The following is a 20,366-nucleotide window of genomic DNA, read 5'->3' as shown; positions in this document are numbered from 1 at the left end:
CAGGAAGAGGGGTCTCGGGGGTTTGTTGTTTTTGCTGTCCGATAGCATCTACATGGGTTCCTCGGGCCCCGGCTGTTTATTATGCTGGCCAGACAGGTTGTGAGGAGCCGTGTTCGGGAGGGTGGAGCACATGCTCCGAGCTCCATCACCATGGAGACCTGCTGTCGACAGCATCCATCAGTCATCTGCCCAGAAAGTGTCAGAATTTGCACCCCGGGACGTCCGTGGGTCTTTGGGATCCCAACCGAGCCCCCTCCCCTCTCCTTCTGCTTCTCAGCTGGCCAGATGTTGCTTAATCACCGTCACTATCTCTTGTGATGTTTCAGAGCGTTAGGAATATCTTGTCGGGTCCACGTCTTTCTCTCGTTGCATATCTACAAGCCCAATTGCCAACACGGTCAATAGTTTGGTCAACGATTTAACAGACGGGCATAAAACCTTTTTAATCAAAGCACACAATCAAGATGAGAAAAAAATGTGTTTTTAACACTTTCCTCCTTCTGCTCTTGACATATTTCCACTTTTCCTGGTTCCTCCTCAGGAAGGGCTCCCGAAACCAAAACCCTTGGACTCGACAAGCTGGGCGTGCAGCTCAACCAAGAGACGGGGAAAATAGTCGTGGGCCCAGACGAATCCACCTCGGTGCCAAACGTCTATGCTTTCGGAGACATCGGCGAGGTAGGCCATCGTCGACAGGCGCCAGCCTGACAGCAGTCATGATGCCGATGACAATGAGGGGAGGAGGAGCACTCTATAATTACCACTCTTAATTCTGACGGGGAAAAAAATACACAAGATGCCATGACACGCCACACCCATCCAGAAAACTGGAAATAGTTCTCTTAGTTAAAGCTTTTGTGTCTCACTGTGCTATTAGTGCAGCAACATTAAAAACACAAACTTCAGTTTCATTCTATGGGAATTCTCCCTAACAGACCAACTAGAAGTTCAGCTGAATTGGAAAGCAGAAGGAAGAGGAAACTTATTTTCAAATAATTAAGTCAAAGGACTCCATGGTGATTGATGACAACGTGACTATCAGTCATGCACTCCATAAATCTGCCATTTATGAAACAGAAGAAGCATCATTGGCAGCTTGCCATGTAGGGAACGCAGCAAACCCGGAAGGAAAAAAAAAAATCTCTTTCCTGCTTGGAGAGTAATTTGTGTCGGGTAAAAATGAAAAACTAATATGGCACTTCAAGTGGAGCACACCGTCCCCACTAGGAAACGTGGTGGTGGCAGCATCATGTTTAGAAGATGTTTGCTTTCAACAGGAGCAGGAAAACAATCAGAAATCAGAGGTTCACCTTTCAGCAGGACAACACTCTTAAACATAAAGCTTGAGCTACTGAAATGTTTTATCCCGTCGAAGTCCGGAGACAAATATCATGAAACACACCTGACCGACGTGTTTGTATAAAAGGAGTGGAGAATATTTTCAATCTGTAGATGTGCCACGAAAAGGAGTGCTGTTGTTTTAATTTAGGCAATAAAATGTTAACATTCTTATTTAAAAAGGAATTTAAATATTTGGATTTTTAACATTTTTCTTATATTGTATAAACAAGGCTTAAGTGTCTAAATTAAAAATCTGCAGAGTGTGCCATTTCTTTTTATCTGATTAATTATCAGAATAATTGATTGAATTATAGATTACTAAAATAATCATTAGTCGCAGCCTTAAACATTGCAGTAAAATACATGGATGTTTTCTGTTTCCATGTCAGAAAACAGAAAAAGGCTGTGAAGACTTTTAACTTCTTAAAGCATTTAGTGTCCAGTCAGTCTGAAAACTTGATCATCTTTCCAAACGTTTGTTGAAGCCTTTAGTTTTGGCTTCATTTTAATCATTTCTTACCAGTTTCATGCTGACATGCAGAGTATTTTGCTGTATACAAACATGCAGGTGAAATGTTTAGGCTAGCTGTGATAGCTTTACTTGATATGTTTTACCAATCAAAACTAGCTGGGAAAAAGCCACTTAACCTCCTTCTGGGAGCACATTTAAAAACAGTTAAATGTTCAGATTTTCACAATATCTTGGCACACTGTAAGGGAAAAAATGAAATTAGAAGGAATTTTGGTTAAAATAAAAGAGCTGAAAGCTGGATGAGCGAAGCTCATCATCACTTGTGTAGAAACTCATAAGTTGTTGTCTTGTGAGAGTTTTTTTTTTTTTTTTTCTCACCTGGATTAACTTTAATAATGTGATTGTAGAAGCTCTGGAGCTGGCACTGTTATTACAAGTCAAACCTGCTGCATGTCAGCGTTGTTTTTTCTACCACGACCAACTAGGAGCTTCCTTCCTGCCTCCCAGGTCTCATGACGCACACACACACACACACACACACACACACACACACACACACACACATTCTCTGAGCCGCTTTGATTGACGGCTAGCTTTGATGAGTGCTTCTCTCCAATCTGTCTTCCAGCTTTTTCCCAACAGCAAAGGCGTTTTTTCCCCTCTTCAGGTAAAAACTGGTAGAATAGTATTTTTATTTATTTATTTATTTTTTTTTGGTAATCTTCCATGCAGTATGGTGACGCATGCTAACCGACTTGCAAACAGCGGCTGGAATGCCGCAGCGCGCCGCCGTATACGTGCGGAGGCGCTGGAGATGTTTGCTGATAACAGGATGTGTTGCTGATTTAACAAGTTGAAGTCGTGTCTTTAAAACTGCCCTGCAGCACTGCTGTTTCCTGAACGCCACAGTTGGTTGTGCGTCTCCATGGCTACGCGTTTGTCTGTTGGCAAGCAGCCAAAACAATAAAGAAAAACACACACGGGGAAAGATTTTCCAAATAATTTCACCCCTTTGAATTAATAAGCAGTTACTGAAATGATTGTTTACATCGTTTTATGCATCAAATGTTGTATGTTTTTTTTTTTTTTTTTAAATTACTAATGATCACAGTGTCATGTTCCTGGAACATTTCCACACTTTATCACGTATCATCCACGGAGCTCAGCGCATTTTACTTGGATTTTTATCTGATACGGCAACATAAAAACGGTGAATGATTGTGAAGTAGCATGAAAATTTTGCATGTTTTTCAAAATCCAACCTGAAGATGAGGCTGTCTATGTCCATTCTCCTTTACTCTGACACCCCAATAATAAAAATCAGGAGGAGGAAAGTCAAAGGAAGATTTTCTCACAGGAGAAAACTCTGCAAACATGTGGGAGAGATTTCAGACCAAAACCTTTTGAAATTCTGCAGAAAGAATTCCAGTATCATTTTCAGAGATTCCACTGACCTTGTGTGACCGAGCATCCGCTGTTTATATGAAGGAAAATAGGCTAAAACATTCCAGTGCCTGGATGTGCAAAACTGGTCAAGAAAAAGAACTGGTTCTACAAAAAACCCGACTCAGATTCTTCAGCTGGAATAATTTAGAAACCCTATTGCATTTTGTCTCATCTTTGTCTGCTGATAACATTTGGCACTATAAGACGCTTTTTTTTTTTTTTCATCGTTTGGCTGGTCCTTCTTTATGTATTTGTTTTTTTTCTTCTCTTTGTGACACGTTTTTTGACTGATGTGTTAAATGCTCCTTCATACTGATGGACATGAATCAAGGAGTAAACATTAGCGAGGCCAGCAGAGCACTGACAGCAGAGTGTCAGATTTCCAAGCCAAGGTCAACAGATTCTGTGAGTCGGTTTAAAATCAGGCAGCTGAACACAAAGTGTCACCTGATCATGTTCTCAACATGAACAAAGTCCCACTCAGGTTGATCATTTCTAAGAAAGGAAAAAAAAAAAGAAACCTATACATACGTTTTTTTCCCCTCTACCTGACATAATTTTTTAACTGATTAGACTTATGGTCCAGAAAATCTTAACAAAACTCACAGAGGATATTAAAATTTAACAAAATCAACGTTATTGCATTTCTGACGGGCAAACTAAAATGAACCTTTTGAGACTCCATAGTTGCTATAGTCACACATGTATTACAAGCCATTTTCTGTGGGTATTTTGAGTTAATGCAGAGTCTGGGATGATGAAGTTGTTGTCTTGTGAAAACTTTTGATGTATCATAGTTTTACCCTTTGCTAATGTATACATTATTAAAACTGCAGTGTGTAACTTTTATAAATAGTATGATTTTTACATATTTGTTAAAACTGCCATGTCGTGAGAGTTTGAGGCAGATAACCTGTGAAAAGCTCCATCTCCCCCATCTCCTCCCTGAGTTGCCATCTGAAAAAACATGCATCAAAAACAACCAATCAGAGCCAGGAGGAGGATCTTGGCGCTGTCAATCAACCTTATGTACTGGTTTCTAAATGTGAGGAGAAACAACTTTACAGGAAAACTGTTTCTCCGCCGTCATCTGTGATCATGCATTGGTCTGTTGTTACTTTTCATTCATATGTTGAATGAAAAGTTTAATATAACAACAGATGAATTGGAGCAACTTCACATTTCTCTTTGCTTCAGGGTCGTCCAGAGCTGACACCTACTGCCATCAAGGCAGGAAAGCTCCTTGCCCACAGGCTCGCCGGCCAGAGCACCGACCTTATGAACTACGACAACGTAAGACACACACACACACAATCACACTCTCACACTAACAGTAATAAAAGCCTTCATCTCTCCGCACCTCAAGCGCGTGTGGCTTTTTACGTTTATCGTTTTCTGCCAATGTGAGGCTGTTATTTGGTTGGTCTCTCATCTGAGCCTCCCCTCCATCTAACTGCTAGTCTCTCTTTAGGATGATTCATAGCATAGTGTACCAGCATTTTCCACGACGGCGTCGTCCTGCGTCGTTCTCGGTATACGTACTCGTCTGTCAGCGGGTTGCAGTGAAGGTTTTATTACAGCGCCTGTGTTCAAAACAGATTAAAGGCTTGTTTTAGCTGTGTGTATTGAAGTATTTGTCTTAAAATTCATCTTCACATATAAATATTTTAAGCAAAGGAGCATTTCTGTCGTTATCGAAATGAACATGGGCAGTCTCCACCTGCACGCGACGCTTTGGCAGTTTTGTAATTAGACGCTGCGTGGGATTTTCCCGAAAGAAATGAGCGGGGCCGTTTTGGCAAAGTGTAAACGTTCCCAATTGTGTTTGTGTGTGACAGGTGGCCACCACCGTGTTCACCCCTCTGGAGTACGGCTGCGTCGGCCTGTCAGAGGAGGAGGCCGAGAGGAGACGTGGGAAAGACGGGATAGAGGTGGGATCAGTCATTCTCATCCCGCCCTGGTCTGGAGCGTTAAATAATGGAATTTTTTTTTCTTTTTTTACCAGAGTTATTTAATAATAACACCATAAAAAAACTTCAATGCATAAAACATAAAAGCCTCAAAATTTGAAATAGTCTGAAATATATAAATATAAACATCCTTCCTACGTGTTTAAACACCCTCAGCAAGCTGTGAGATCCAGCTTTTCAGCATGTTTCATTCATTTTAAATAAAAATCAACTTCCATTATAAAAAACATAATGTTGCTCTCCAGAATCGGCTTGGATCATTTCACCATTGAAACACAAACAATTGGAGGCAGAACTTTATTATTCCCACAACCACTTCTGGCAATAAAATGGCCACTTAGCATGATGCTACCACGTTGGTTGAAGGTGCCATAGTTAAGTTGGTAAGTAAGTAAACTACTTATATGGCACATTTTACAGGTCAGAAACCACAAACGGCTTTGGAAAATATAAGACATAGAAGATAAAATAGAAGGACTAATTTGTCTTGTCATTATGGACTGACAGGTCAGTCTTTCTCTTGTCTGATGCTAAGACGTTTTCCAGAGGGCATTTGGCAGCGGCCACGTTCAGTTGACCTTGAAGTAGTTGATCTGTTGGTTTAATGGTCTTTCTTTGTTGCCATCCTTATATTCCAGGTTATACCTGCTTAACGCACACAGGTGACATTGGTGTTCCAGTAACTTCCATTTTATTGAACCTTGGTCACCACTAAGAGTACAGCCTGACTTTATGTCTTCTGACCTGGACAGTTTGGGTCAGATGAGGTCCAAGAGGGCACTGCTGAAAATGTCTACACTTATGGGAAGAATAAAAATAATCTTTTATAGTCAGACAGCATCTCTCTGTGTGTGTCTTTCCTCTCTGTCTCTCCTTTTCTTTATTTTCTCCTTCTTACTTGCTTCCCATTCTCCCACTGGATCTCTGGCTGGCCCACTTCATTTCAGATCAATCAGAAGAAAGATGTCAGCAAAAATTAAAAGCTAATTTAAGACCATTTCAGCCAGGAGATGAATAATTTGGGTCTTATCTGTATGCCTGCCCATCGTAGAAATATTTGCCATAACTTCATTGGGGAACTTTTACATTTTTATGTTTTAAATTCAGCACAAAGGAATGTAGAATCTGGAAAAAATTTGAATTTTTACAAAACAAAAACTGTTAGAACACTGGCTTCAGTCACTCAACTTTGGGAGGAAAAATAGTTAAAATGCATCATAAAAAGCTTCAAATTAACATGATATTCAGGCCTCCTTCTACTTCTAAACAGAACCCTGTGATTCCAGCGTAAAAACCCACAGGAAGCTTGACCTGTTGTTGGATGAAATGGATAGGGTCTTTAGGGTCCAGTATATATTTTAATATATAAAAAAAGCAAAATAAAATCCATGCATATTTCATTTAAAAACAGCTGTACCATTATTGGAGAAATAGGTAACAAAATCGAACAAGTCGATTATTCAGTTTTTGTAAATATTTGTATTTAATTTAGTTATAGTCATTGAAAGTACAATGCCCCCCCAACAACAGCTTTACAAACACTGACACACACACACGCACACACACACACACACACGCACACACACACACACACACACACGTACACAGTACATTAGCGAGCGGCTCTTGAGTTTACCTGCCAGATGCTAGCAACACCTGCGGAGGGCTGACGATAAACGCGGACCCCTGCCCTTGAGTGACGGGCTAGCAGGAGGTCTGATTGAGGTGTGTGTGAGGTGACGACAGGCGCGCCGAGATCTGAGGAGGAGCCGCCCCCTCCCCAACCCGACAGCTGCACGGCCCTCTCAACTTGTGTCGGCACGTTCGCTCGCAGAATCAAACTCTGTACGTCTCAGAGAGGACTGACACACTGAGTGGGCTGTTTACGTTTTGGCAATTGAAGCTTTGCAGCTTGTTTTTTTTTTTCTCCATGGCAACACGTCTTCATTTTCAGTTGGATGCTAATTGCTAATCTGTTTGAGTTGTAATCGTGATCCCTTTAAGTTTGCTTTTTTGTTTTTGTATACTGTCAGCTTTTGGTTTTGTGAAATTTCACCAAATTTGTCATAGCCATCCTCATGGGTTTACACAATACCAACTGAAATCTAACAAACCCTTTTTCTGTGATGCTCGACTAGATGTTATGAAGTCTTTGTGAACTGAAATGTTTATGTGTCTGTAGGTTTTCCACGCCTTCTACAAGCCACTAGAATTCACCGTCGCAGAGCGCGATGCCAGCCAGTGTTACATAAAGGTAACCCCAGAAGGGCATCCCATCATCCTGAGGGTTCATTCATGATCCTTCAGTCTAAAAAAAAAAAAAAATAAGGATCGTTTCAACTCTGCATAAATATGGAAAAAGACAATAAGAGTAAAGAGAAAAAAGTTTCTGTTTCCAGACCTTGCATCCCTCCAGTTAAATATATTAATATTGAGTGAGTTGGACTAAACAGATTACATGTCAGACTTTGGTTGTCATTCAGCCAAAGCAACTGATTCATGGACCAATGTTTGGAGATGGATAGAGACAGCCGCACTCCAACCAGTTAAAATCAAAGTAATTATCTTTGTTTCTTTTGTAGCCATACTCCAGAAATAAGGGAAACTTATTTCACTCAACACACATGCAAGAACGACTAAACTTGTTCAGATGACCAGATGAGATATATTTTACTTAATATTTTTTGGGTGCCCCACATCTTTCTGATGCCGCCCTGGGCAACTGCCCATAAAGCCCTTATCTAAAACTGTCACTTTATTCACGTTTTCAAAAAGTGTTTGATTATCTCAAACCAGATGTGTCTGAAGATTCTCAGTTTTCCAGGTATTTATATTCAGGAAGGTTTAAGGGAAACCATTTTGTTTTGTTTTAGAAATGTTCCTCTCCGTTGATTTCCTGGGGAACTGGTGCGATGAGGCGACAGCTGCTTGTCTTTATCCAGCCAACTGACCGCTGTAATTCGTGGATGTGGATTTTCAAGTTCGCACACATAGACATGCACGCGCAGCTGGTGGCACAACACAAGAAAGTTGATAAATGCTCAACTTTTGTTACTGCCTGGGAAAACTTTCACCCTTGGCTGTCGTTTGTTGCTGCCTTTGTGTCGCGTCTGTCAATACGTTAGTTTATTTATTCAAAACATTGGGAAACCAAACAACAATCTTGGACATCTTGAGTCTGTAGAAGTGTGTAAATGTTCTTTGTAGTAAGTGTGTCTGCATTAGCTAGCATTGGGCTAATCCTGCTGTTTCTCCTTTTATCTTCAGGTTATATGTGAGAGGGGAGGCGACCAGAAGATTCTGGGTCTGCATTTCACTGGTCCAAATGCTGGAGAGGTCATTCAGGGATTCTCTATGAGTTTGCAGTAAGTTCAGAATAATCCTGGCTTACATTTGTGTTTAATATTAACTATAGACCATAAGAAAATGACTGGGATAAGAGGTATTGTTTGGAGGTGACTGAATTTTGCAAACAGAAAAAAAGATTTCACTCAGTTTAACAAAGAGGTGTCACTGTTGGAACCTGAACTTTTAAATTTATATACTCACATTCCTTAATGATTGAGTTAATTACAAGTTGTTTTGCTTGCAAATGACAATTTTTTTTTTTTTACTTCAGGGAATAACTTAAATATTATTATAACAAAATTTGCTGAAAGAAATTAAATTCAAGAGCTTCAATAAGCTATGGACTAAATCTAAATCTTTGTCATGAGAAATGATTATTTTATTACCATGGTAATAAACATAGCAACTAAGTAATTTTACATCCTTCTAAGTGACGTCTTGTTTGAAATGTTAATGTTTATGCTGCATTTAAAGGTCCTTTGTCTTTATGATTAAGGACCTTTTATTTTTACCTTTGTTTTTATTTTTATGAACTATTTTATTGTTTATAGCACTTTGAGAATTCTATGAATGTAATAAAACTTCTAAGTTAATTAAATAAATATTTTTCTGTTATTTGGTAATAAAAAACATAGCCTGAGAAAACACATTGTGACTTTATAAACATTTGATATATTGTTATTTAAGAAACACGATGGTCAGGCAGTTACTTGGTTCTGGATTTGCTTTGTGAAAATAGGTAATATCCCTGACCAGCCATATTTTCTAATAATATAGAAGAGAATTATTCTTTTTTTTTCTTTTGTTCTGATGGGATTATATATATATATATTTTTTTTTCAAACTTTGACCTAGTTAGAATTTTTGGTGTTAATACTAATATATGTAATGTAACGAAATGTCTGAATAATCAAACCTATGCAGAATCCAACATATTTCTGCATTTCAGACCATTTGATGTCACAGATCATCAGCTTTTATTTCTGAATAAAATCTGGCATTAATAACTGTATTTGTAATAACTCTATTTTTGTGCCTCTTCTTAGGTGTGGAGCCACATATCCTCACCTGCTGCAGACCGTAGGAATCCACCCCACCTGCGCTGAGGAGGTGGTCAAGATCCACATCACAAAGCGCTCTGGTTTGGACCCAACGGTCACCGGCTGCTGAGGTTAGGCCCCTCGGTTTCTGAACGCAGCGAGCACACGGGGCCCCTGTAGTGGGAAATTGAAGGGGGCTCTTCTAGGGGTTTTCCCAGTTTCACTTTACCTCACCGGGACTGGTCACTGCAGCTCCTCCACGGGAAGGTCTGGTCACAAACCAGGTCTGTTATTGACCCCTACACACAGATTTGTGCCTTGAAAGAACATAAGGTAATGAGAAAGAGAGCGAGGGCGAGAGGGCCCTCGTGTGGAATGAGCTGCTTTTAAATAGCCCGGCTCATCAATCAGGATGGAAACGCACATTTAGGATTTTCGCTGAGAATTCACAAGAAGCGGATCTGAATTTTCTTCTGAATATACATTCTGCAAATATTGTTGTTTCTCCGGCTGTACTTCCTGTCCATTAGTCTTCGAGGTGACACATACCATACGGCGCCCCCAACCCCCAAAACGTGACACTGATGGATGGCCCCAGGGCCGTCGCCGCAGCGACACCGCTCCATTTCCCATGGACACAAATAGTCAGCAGGGCTGCCGTCAGTCAGCCTGCAGAGGCCTGGACCGAGGAGTTTACCCGTCTCCATCCACAGGCGTGGACAAATATACTAATATGTTCTGTCAAAAAGCCACACGAATGCAAAATCCAAGACTTAACACAGCTCCAGTTCATTTTACCTCAGCTGCTCTACCCAAACTCACCCAAAGGCGGCGCTGTTGCCCTCCTGTTTCCTGCAGTGCATGCTGAGCAGACAGTGGAAGACGGGATGAAGCAGTCACTGTATAAAACATGAACCCGAACGCATTCAGGTTGCACATTTAATCCCTTTAATCCCCATTAGAGATGCGTGCCTCCAGAAGTCTGACTTTATTGGTGCCAAGCTGATAAGGGTTATCGGCTGTATATTTACACGGATGGCAGGTTGGCCCTCGAGAGTCATCACCCCTGAAGATAAGGCGACTTGTTTATATCAATAAAGCATTAACGGAGCCCCGCGTCCACCAGAGACCGTTCAACCTGCCGCCTGCGTCCGACATCTTGGCCTCTTTAAAGTCGACGGGGCAGAAATCGAAGAACCGGCGAGTACGTCAAAGTTTGTTTTTATTTGAAGTTTAATCTGCCCCGTCTGATTAATGATTCCGATGAAGGGAGTGACAGACCGTCAGGAGATGGTGGGGGTGGGGAGAGAGAAAAAAATAGAGCAGGAAAGCTACCAGGTTTGTTTGAGAGAGAGAGAGAGAGAGAGAGCCGAGTACCAGCCCCGGTTGGGGAGGGAAAGAGGGGGGATTCCTGTGTGCTCTGTTCAGGGCCGAGGTGCTGACTGAAGGACCCTGACCTCCGCTCAGCAGGAACAGCTTGACTCTATCACTTGGAGCACAGAGGGCTCATGTGGTGTAGCAGAGCACAGCAGGGGCCTGGGTGGAGGGGAGGAGATGAACTGGGGGGCCGGGGGGGGGCAGCATGGGCCAGGGAGCAGACCAAACCAACCAACACAATACTGAGCTGTGCCCTGGGTTACTCAGACTATGTTCCTGTGCTTAACGAGCCACTTCAGGGGGCCGCCAAGGTGGGCCCGAGGCAGCGCAAAGGAAGTCATTGAGACTGTCAGCCAAACTGTAATATCTGTTTGTTTTTTACCCTTCACCTCCCCTTTTACCGGGTCCCGTCTTCTCTCCTATTTACCGCTCTATCCAGCCGTTAACGCGCACAAAAAGATTTATTTCTTGTAACTTTTACTGAGATGTGTCACTGTTTGGTATTAATATTGAGGTCAAATACTTGCCCTCAGAGCTTCAGCTGTGCGAGTGGGGGTCAGGGCTCAACTTTCAGGTCGGCCAGCTAATGATGACCTGCACTCAAAACCAGAACCTGGGGAGTGCAGGCCTGATGTCACCTGGCCACAAACCAGCTGTAAATAAACCGAGAAATTAAATTTTACAATAAAGCTTTGAAATCTGTTATTTATATGTAAAATGATAACGCACTCGGATAATCGTGTCGATAATAAAGAAAGTGGTTCAAAGTCTGAAGGTGCTGCTGTTTCAACATGAGTATATGATAAAAATAAAACAGAACCATTTGTAAAGGGAAGACGAAGCGAAAGGTGCTTTAAAAAAATACCCATTAAATATTAAGAAAGATTCCTGCATGCCAATTATTTGTAAAGAGAAAGAAACTCATGCTAATGTGTGAATGCTAGACTGAAGCTAAGTCTAGCACTAGATTAGCTTAAGTTAGCATTAACTGCTAGTCTTGCTTTGTCCAAAAAGAGGGGAACTGTGTGGGTGTTGCTTTTATTCAGAAGCAGCCGTTTTGTTTTTAACACCCAGACTTTTATCATTAAAAAAAAAAAGTCCTTTAGATTTAGCCAAGAATTCTCATTTCCTTGAATCACAAATTTCATGCTAAGCTAAAGAGACATTTTTGTTGTTACCTTGACAATCATTTGCTCCAAATATTTACACCTAATCAGTCACTGTGATTCTTCACTACTTCATACTTCTGCAGGTTACAGAAAATACCTGAGCAGATAAAACTAATCTGTAAAACTCATTAGATTTATGAAACCTTTAACCTTAGTTAATAATGAAGCAAAATATTCTGAACTGATCACAGATTAATTTTTTTATCTGACACATGAGGGTACTGTTCACACAATAATAATTATTTTTATCCACGCTAAATAGGGATGACAACCACAAGTGGAAATCAAATGTATTATATTTTCCAACTCACTACATGAATGAAATTAATCATGAGATTTATGCATTTTTATATTTTTTTCTTTTAGCAACACAATTTAACTATAACTAAAAAGAGAGGTACACTGGTTATTAACCTTTTATGTCTAAAATTAAAGTTCATGACTAAAAATGGAGAAGCTTGAATTCCAATTGTCAAATAGATGAATTAATACGCAATTATTTCAGAAACGTGCAGTTTATTTGCTTGGTTTTGCTAAATTTCAGATGAGGAAGAAGTAAAAGAAAAACCTGAATTTAATGCTTTAATACTACTCACTGTGGGACAAAATGACTCAAATCATAATGAAGCTTAATATGATGCTACGTTTTGTCATGTAAGATACTATTACACGGGTGGCTAAATGCTAAACGTGTAGGCCATCTGAACCCAAAGCATTTTACTGAAATACATAAGTTTGCTGTATTTGATCAAGAAAATGTTTTTTATTGAGTAAAAAAAAAAAAGTTTCACAGCTGTGGAAAAACCCCACCCCAGTCTAAATGATAAGAATGTATATATTATGTTGCACAGTGTGACAGCAGACATCATGCAGCACATTTCCACCCCAGCTGATGTGCCGGTCCATCCGAGACGTTTTGATGGCAACCGCCGTCAGAGTCGACGGTCACTCTTTGACCCCCGGGTTGTCTCCGCTGACAGCCGGCCCTGCTATGTGGCCCCGTCACTCAGCTCCGGGCACCAACAATAGCAGAAAATTCCAGCGTGTTTGTTTGGTTAAGGAGAGAGCTCTCTGAAACCCCTGAACCTCCTCGAGATCCACGGCAGCCTCACTCACCCTGCGCACCGAGCCGGTGTCGGTCCTGCTCAAGAAAGACGGTGGGAGGAAAGTACAGCCGCTCTCTCAAGAATGCTCGGCCCCCCGTTCGGCAAAGTGTGTCTCCTGTGTTGCTCCACAATGGAGCAAACGGGTTAAATCCACCTTGAAATGCACTTAGCAGAACATGTCAACATGTCAGGGTGCGCTCTGCTCTACGCTCCGTCTTAATCCAGCCCATTGAACGCTGACAGTTGTCTGTGAGTCAGATATTCACGGGGTCTTTGTCACTTTAGCTCTTGAGCTCCAACAGACCTGCTTCGGGGTGAGGGGGAGAAAAGCAGAACTCAGGTAACATGTTAAAACACACTTGCTAGTCGCAATGCGCTGCAGTCACAGCTAAGGCTTTGGGATGTGGAGAAACGGATCCAAACCTTGTGTAAACATGTGTTAAACGTGAGGGAGAGGATAAACCAGAGCAAGGATTACTGGTTGAGAGACGAATATGGCGCAGTTTTGGCCACTGTTGTTGCTCTGGCGGTATCTGGCTCAGGAGCCGTCAGGCTGAGCTGCCTGCAGGGCGTGGATGGAGTGCAGTAGCTGCAAACAGGATCTTCTGGGAACTTTGTGTCTAAGAAGAAGGTGCTTGGTTGGATTTACCTACAGATTTCAGTCAAGTAGTGTGCAAAGAGGTCTCTTTGATTAAAGTGTCTGGATTCTCATCAGGAGTCTTGACAGCCATCCATCAAAGCAGGAGTTTAAAGGAGAGCAGTATGATGTTTTCCAACCACTTTGTATAATTTTGTAGCACAGTTCAAGTAACTATGCTGCCTTCAGTTGTTATAAAAATGTTGTCTATGTTAAATATGACTTGAAGTTGGGCCCATGTCACCTCAAAAACTCCTGCTATTTCTGAAACTTCACCTCCAGGAAGTCATCACAACATGGCTCCTCTATTAACCCTTTAACAATGTTTTTATCAGCGTTTCACTGAGAAGTAGTTCATGTAATGAGCTCAGTAGATGCACAGTTTCACCAGGTGTTTGCTAATTGCTGCTGGCTAGTCTGAAGGAGCTGAGCGGGGGAGCTTGAGAGCCTGGAAACCATCTCAAAGGCCGTCATAGCCCAACCAAGCATTTTGCACAGCTGAATGGTTTGCCACGGGAGATTCAAGGATTTCGTAAACATGCATGAGAAAGAATCAAAGCAACACTGCAGGTATGTTTTTGAAGAGTCAATAACATTATAACTCAATGTAAAGCTAAAACAAATTTATTTTACATAATTCTGCCCCTTTTTCAATGTTTTATTGGCTCCAGTGGCCTTTATTTGATAGTGAATTGACAGAAAAGTGGGTAATGAGAGAACAGGGAGGGTCATCAGGCCGGGACTCAAACCTGTGACGGCCGCGTCGAGGACTAAGGCCTCCATAGGTGGGTTGTGCTTAATCCCTGCGCTGCCACAGGACTCCTTCTGCCCCTTTTCTAAACCAAAACGAAGGTTCTTCCTGATGTTTTACAGTTTCACACACTGCCGAGAGCATTTCCCTCCCATCTGCTGTGCCAACACAATCTGCATGCTGCATACTCCCAATTGATAATGTCAAGGTTGTCTCATTTCTTTCCCTCGCCCTGACGTCAGCGAGTCTCTTTGCAACAAATGTACCCTCTGCAAAACTCCCATTGACCGTTCGCTTCCTCTGTTGACATATTTGGATGAAAAAGGTAGAGTGATAAAGGAGGAGGACACCTGTCAAGGTGAGGGTGCTTTTTTTCTTTTTCTTTTTCTATTTTTTTTTTTTTTTTTTTTTTTTTTTTTTTTTTTTTTTTTTTTGGTAGTCCAGCAGAAGTGGAGGGCCAGTGAAGTGACCTTATCTGACCCCTGATAAGAACAGGAATACCCACAGGAATGGCCTAAATTCAATGCATGTGGCTTGTCCTGGGATGCAGTTATTTGGAAAAGAGATTTACTGTAGAAGCAAATGGTCTTACACAGAAGACAATGGTATCTATCTGCAAGCGAGTAAGATGTTTGCTTTATGTTCATGTAATCCCCAAAAAGTCATCTAGAGAGTGATTCCAATCAGTAACCTCAGCTCCTAAATCATTTAGTCAGGTCTTCTGCCACACAGGAAGCCGTCTTATTACCTCTGGAAGCAGCGCAAAGATTTACTGAGCTCATGTTTGATGACAGCACACAACAAAGGAGCCACATTTGTGTGTACGTGTGTGCGCGCACGAGCGTGCTCGACTGCCAAATCGTGTTGGTTTAAACCTGAGCTGTTTGCATGCAAAAACAAATCACTTTCGCATTCTCTTAATGTCTGGATCCAAACAGGACGCGTCACGTCTTGTTCTCTTTATTTGGACTCAAACAACCTCTTAGTCACCGTCTGCTGGATCGGATACAGTTTCCTTCCCTACATCAGTCGTCATGTCGATTTAATTACCGAATTGATTTGCTGTTGACTACTGAACCAGCCCCGAGATGAGCAATAGGGCCCTAAGTGGGCAAGCTGGTCTGGCTGAGCTTCAGTCAGGCCATTAAAACTAAAGAACAATGTCATTGATAAAAGTAAAGGAGGTGGATGAGTGGAGCTTGCCAACAGCTGACGTCATCCAGGACATGCTACGGTGGAAAATTGTCTGCTCCCTGAAAATTGAGCTGTTAGCATCTCATGACAGTTCAACAGACGGCAACGTCCCTCAATCAAAGCCCTTTTCAGAATCATTGCAGGACTGACCACTACCCAAAATCCTCCATACCCACATCATCATCATCGTGCACAATGACGATCTGAAGATGTTACAAAGCAAGGAGAGCACTAAACAGAAATGTAAGTACGATTAATAAATCAGCGCCACCAGTGAAACCTGATGTTCCCAGATGCTCTTAATCTAATTTTACTGAACTTCAGCAAATTTTACAAAAGAGAAATTCTGCATGATCGAAGCAGGCAGAGTCGAATTATACTGAATCTGGTTTTGCTGTAACAGCAGCAAAAGGTGATATCACATAAAATCCCAACCACAATACATTCACTAATGAAAATGTTCAATAAATGCAGGACAGTGAATACTGCTGACTTTGGTAGACCTCTTTTTATATAATATATTTTACTGCTTGTTCTAAACTTGCCAAAAAAAACCCATATATGGTGAACATTTCCTAAACTGTCTGGATAATACATCTTGAAATGAAGCTAAATCTTAAAAACCCAGTGTTACATCAGCCTAAGCAGCCCAGAGAGGACATATTTCCGCTCTGATCTGAACTTGACACAATTTAGGAGCTAATCCGTTTTACAAGCTGCTGCCTAACAAACTGCTTTTTGCTTCCGACAGAATTCGCCGAACACCAGCAGAGCCGAGAAATCATCAACACCGAGCTGACAGCTTCCCTCCGACAGGGTCTGCTTCAGGGCTCAGGTGTTATCAGTCTGAGTCACGTCACATAAATCAAAGTGTCTTCCACTGCCATGACTGCTTGACTGCTTCCCCCAAACTGCAGCCAGCACATCTGGCTGCAGTTGGGAGAAACTTCTCCGGCCTGAACTGCGCACAAATCACAACTCCCGTGGATTGTCATGTCCACGCCACAGCCATCCTTCTACTAGGACAAGACGCAGACGGGTCGAGTAGCGGAGACAGAGTGCACGTCAACCTCGCCTTGTGACTTCTGTCTGACAGATTCTGTCCTGTTTAGCTAATAAAAGCGGCGGGTGGCTTGTGATTTAATCAGGCTCTCACATAAACACTGAACTCAATTGTGGATGTGCTGTGTAAGCTGTGCTTCTTCTGAAGCACAGCTTACATAGTTATGGCTGACTGGGTTTATTTTTTTGGCGCTTATCTGAAGAAAGACACTGGTCTGTATTTGCATGAGACGGTGCGTGACTGTACCATGTGTGGTCAAGCTGGAGAGAATCTTGTGCAGCATTTACTTGTGTCCACACTCGTCACCTTGAACGTTCTATGAACGCTTGCAGACAACGTTCGCTGAACGTCAAAATAAAACACCTTTAACTTTCTAATGGACATTGTCTGCGAACGTTCAGCCAACATCTGGCAAACGTCCAGCCAATGTTCAATGATGATGTTTCATTTTGGCGTTTGCCGAATGTTGTCTGCAATCGTTGAAAGTTTGCAGACAATACTTTGCCAAACATCATAGTGGCCTGGATTAATGACATTGAAGACTACCAAGGCAAAAGTATTGATAGAAAAATAACACTTTATTCTGCTAGACATGTATGTACATAAGAGATATCATCAGTAAAACATTCATCTGAAAAATACTGTATAAGAGCATCAATTTTAATGCAATAGGTTTTGGAATAAAAAATGCATAATAATAAGAGGAAGAAGAAGAAATAACTCAGAAAATGTCAGCATTTTAAAACATCCATTACTTAGATAAATACCTTAGGATATATTTCCAAAACCTTAATGCTGTGATGATACATACACAGACTGTTAAGTCTGACAAGAAGGTCAAAATAGAGCAAACAGGTAACGGGGCAAATAACTTTTTCAAGTCAGATCGGATAGAGATCTTTGAGGATTGCATTCTATTTACTTCCATCTCTGTCCATCTTCCTTCCCTACACAATGACACTGGTACTTGCATTAATGTTACTCCTTAAACACTAAAAGAAAGACGATTAAATCTTGAACATACATGAGATGCATTCACAAGCGCTGTTTCTGATGCTTAGCAGCAAGATTAGAGATACCATTTCTGCTTGTTCTACTCGTTTTTGAGGACAGGACCTTGAGAAACGGCTCCGTCTTTAAAAATGGGGAGTTTCACAAAAGAACTGATAGGAACATTAAGCCAGACACGGGTTGCCTCCCTGCTTTCACTGCACAAAGGGAGGACAGTTCGGTGTTGCTGATAGTGGCATTAAAACTGCATTTTGCTCCACTCCTCAAAGTGATAGCCAGCTCGCTCACTCCTCGCCCTCCCTGACTTCTCTCCGTTCTCACCTGCAGAGATGCCCAAGAAAAACATGAGCCAGCAAGGCCTCGCCGTCACATGTGATGATACCGGCACATACTTCTTCTTCTACAGATGCATCTTAATGGACACTCATCCATGTGCTTACAGCGTTCTAGTCTTGACTGATTTCAGAGTTAAGAAAAATACCTAGGCGTGTTTTTAGTGTAATTTGATAGAGGTTTGTACTGCTGTGGTACATCTACAAAATCACTCTGACAGGCAATAAGATGTGAAATTCTGGGTCTACTTTAGACCATTCCTTACTTGTTTGGTAGTGTTGCAGGTTAGTTTTTACCAAAGGGGTCCATTAAAGTAGCCCTCCTTTTATTATTATTCAATTCACAGTGTGTTATGCACCAGTACTACTGGGAGCTAAACCCACAACCTGATGCTTCCACCTACATGCTTGACAGGTATTACTGGGCCTCACCTCGACTCCATAGCTGCTCTGTAGGCCAGTTAGCTCCCGTCTGGAATGAACTTTTTTTTCTTGTTTGACATCTTTTCAGTCCATGTTGGTGTTAAACTTCCTTATTCATTGACAATTGACAGCAGCACTTCTATTCCAGGGTACGCTTCAGCCTTGGTTATTGCTTGGTTGTTCCTTTTTTTTTTTTTTTTTTTGTAAACGTGCGGCTGCTTTCTGGAGAAATTGATACGTCCATTTAATTTGTACTGTTGGATCTGCATTTGTCAATAAGTGGCGAGTTCTTGGGTCTTCATGAACTTCACTGGACTTCACAATATCTCCAGGAATACAATGAAATTAGAAATGTACAGCATCCACAGCAACTTAAGTTTATTGGGGAAATCCAAAAAGTTCAAGGAGCTAGCTAGATACAAAACAAAATGTAAAGATTGCATTCACTGATCAGGTGTGGTCTCAGGTATGCAACAAAAGGCTTTCTTTGGTTGCATCAGGTGTGCTGAATAAAGCACAATTCAAACTACTGGGCAGTTGACAGTAACATCAATTATTTTAGAAACATCAGTCAAGAAAATTGTCAAAAGCATTCAGGGACGCAGACAATAAGATGGCAAAGACCCTGGACAATTAGGTCAGAAGCATATTTTGTAGTTTTAAAGGAACAATTGCTTCACCACCTAAACATGGATAGACAGATGAAGTGTTCTACCACTTTGAACACTTCTCAGAAGGCAAGTGTTCAAAAACTCTTACCACAGTAAATTGACTGTGACCACTCACCTCACCAAAACCACACAAACTTAACATGTAACATGTTTTCTTCCAGAATTGTCTGTGATTTAGCTCCATCTATCCACTCCGTTCCCAAATCTGCTGAAGAGAGCATCCCCACAGTATCATTTAGCATGTGTTAGTGTAGGGATGAAATGTTAACGTTAATCTGTGTGTTCATTTCTGTGTTCATTTTCTGCCGTACACAGTTTTTTTTTTGTTACTAGGCTTACTGTGTCCTCTACCTGTTGTGTGGCAATCCAGACTTTACATGCCTTTCTTTCAAGAATAACGTTCTTATAGTCTTTTTCTTCTTCTTCACATTCACACAATAAAATCCCAGAAAAATGTGGAAAAACAAGATGTTATTTTTTTTTATTATTGTTCAAATTTTAAGGTTTATTCATGAGTTTTTCCAGAGACCTGTACCTCTCTGTGATAAGAGAATAGCCTGGGGACAGAATGCCAACAGACTGGAGCCTCAGAGATCTCATCCGTTTCAATCCCACCGTGGTCCGCTGGTTGCCCAGTCTGACCCGCAACCTTTCTAATTTGGTGATGAGCTGTAAAGTGACCTGCCTGCCCCGGGTTGCAACAGGAGTGGGATTCCAGGGATGGGTGACACCGTAGAAGACACACACACACACACACACACACACCCCACCTCCCTTGTCACTCTCTCCCAGTCCCCCCTTGGACCCACGGGGAGACCAAGGGCCCCCCGACATTATCCCTCTGCACCCATCCAACTTATGGGTAAGGTGAGAAGCCAGGAATAATTGATGATGATGTCGGCAGTGCTCTCTGTTTGGGCAGAGCAGGAGACACTTCCTCACCCTCCTGCAGAGGGCTTACTGTCCTGACACTTCCATTAGCGCTAATTGGTTTGAAGTCGGCCATTCCATTGGG

At 41.6% G+C, this 20,366-nt stretch overlaps 1 protein-coding gene across 1 annotated transcript; it reads left to right on the top strand.

Annotated features, from left to right (window-relative positions):
• Window positions 1–541: 541 nt before the first annotated feature.
• On the top strand, window positions 542–11,768 carry LOC106940617 (thioredoxin reductase 2, mitochondrial-like; the record flags this gene model as incomplete). Its single annotated transcript, XM_015023396.1, has 6 exons — window positions 542–678; window positions 4,457–4,552; window positions 5,098–5,190; window positions 7,412–7,483; window positions 8,497–8,594; window positions 9,624–11,768. Coding segments are annotated over 6 exons (620 nt in total), but the record flags the coding sequence as incomplete, so codon positions are not given.
• Between the last annotated feature and the right edge of the window lie 8,598 nt (window positions 11,769–20,366).

The sequence above is a fragment of the Poecilia latipinna genome, unplaced genomic scaffold (assembly GCF_001443285.1).
Source record: "Poecilia latipinna isolate Pla-1442-1.1 unplaced genomic scaffold, P_latipinna-1.0 Scaffold3300, whole genome shotgun sequence".
NCBI lineage: Eukaryota > Metazoa > Chordata > Actinopteri > Cyprinodontiformes > Poeciliidae > Poecilia > Poecilia latipinna.
Note: the sequence above shows the minus strand (reverse complement) of the source record. Positions and strands in the feature narration are given on the sequence as shown.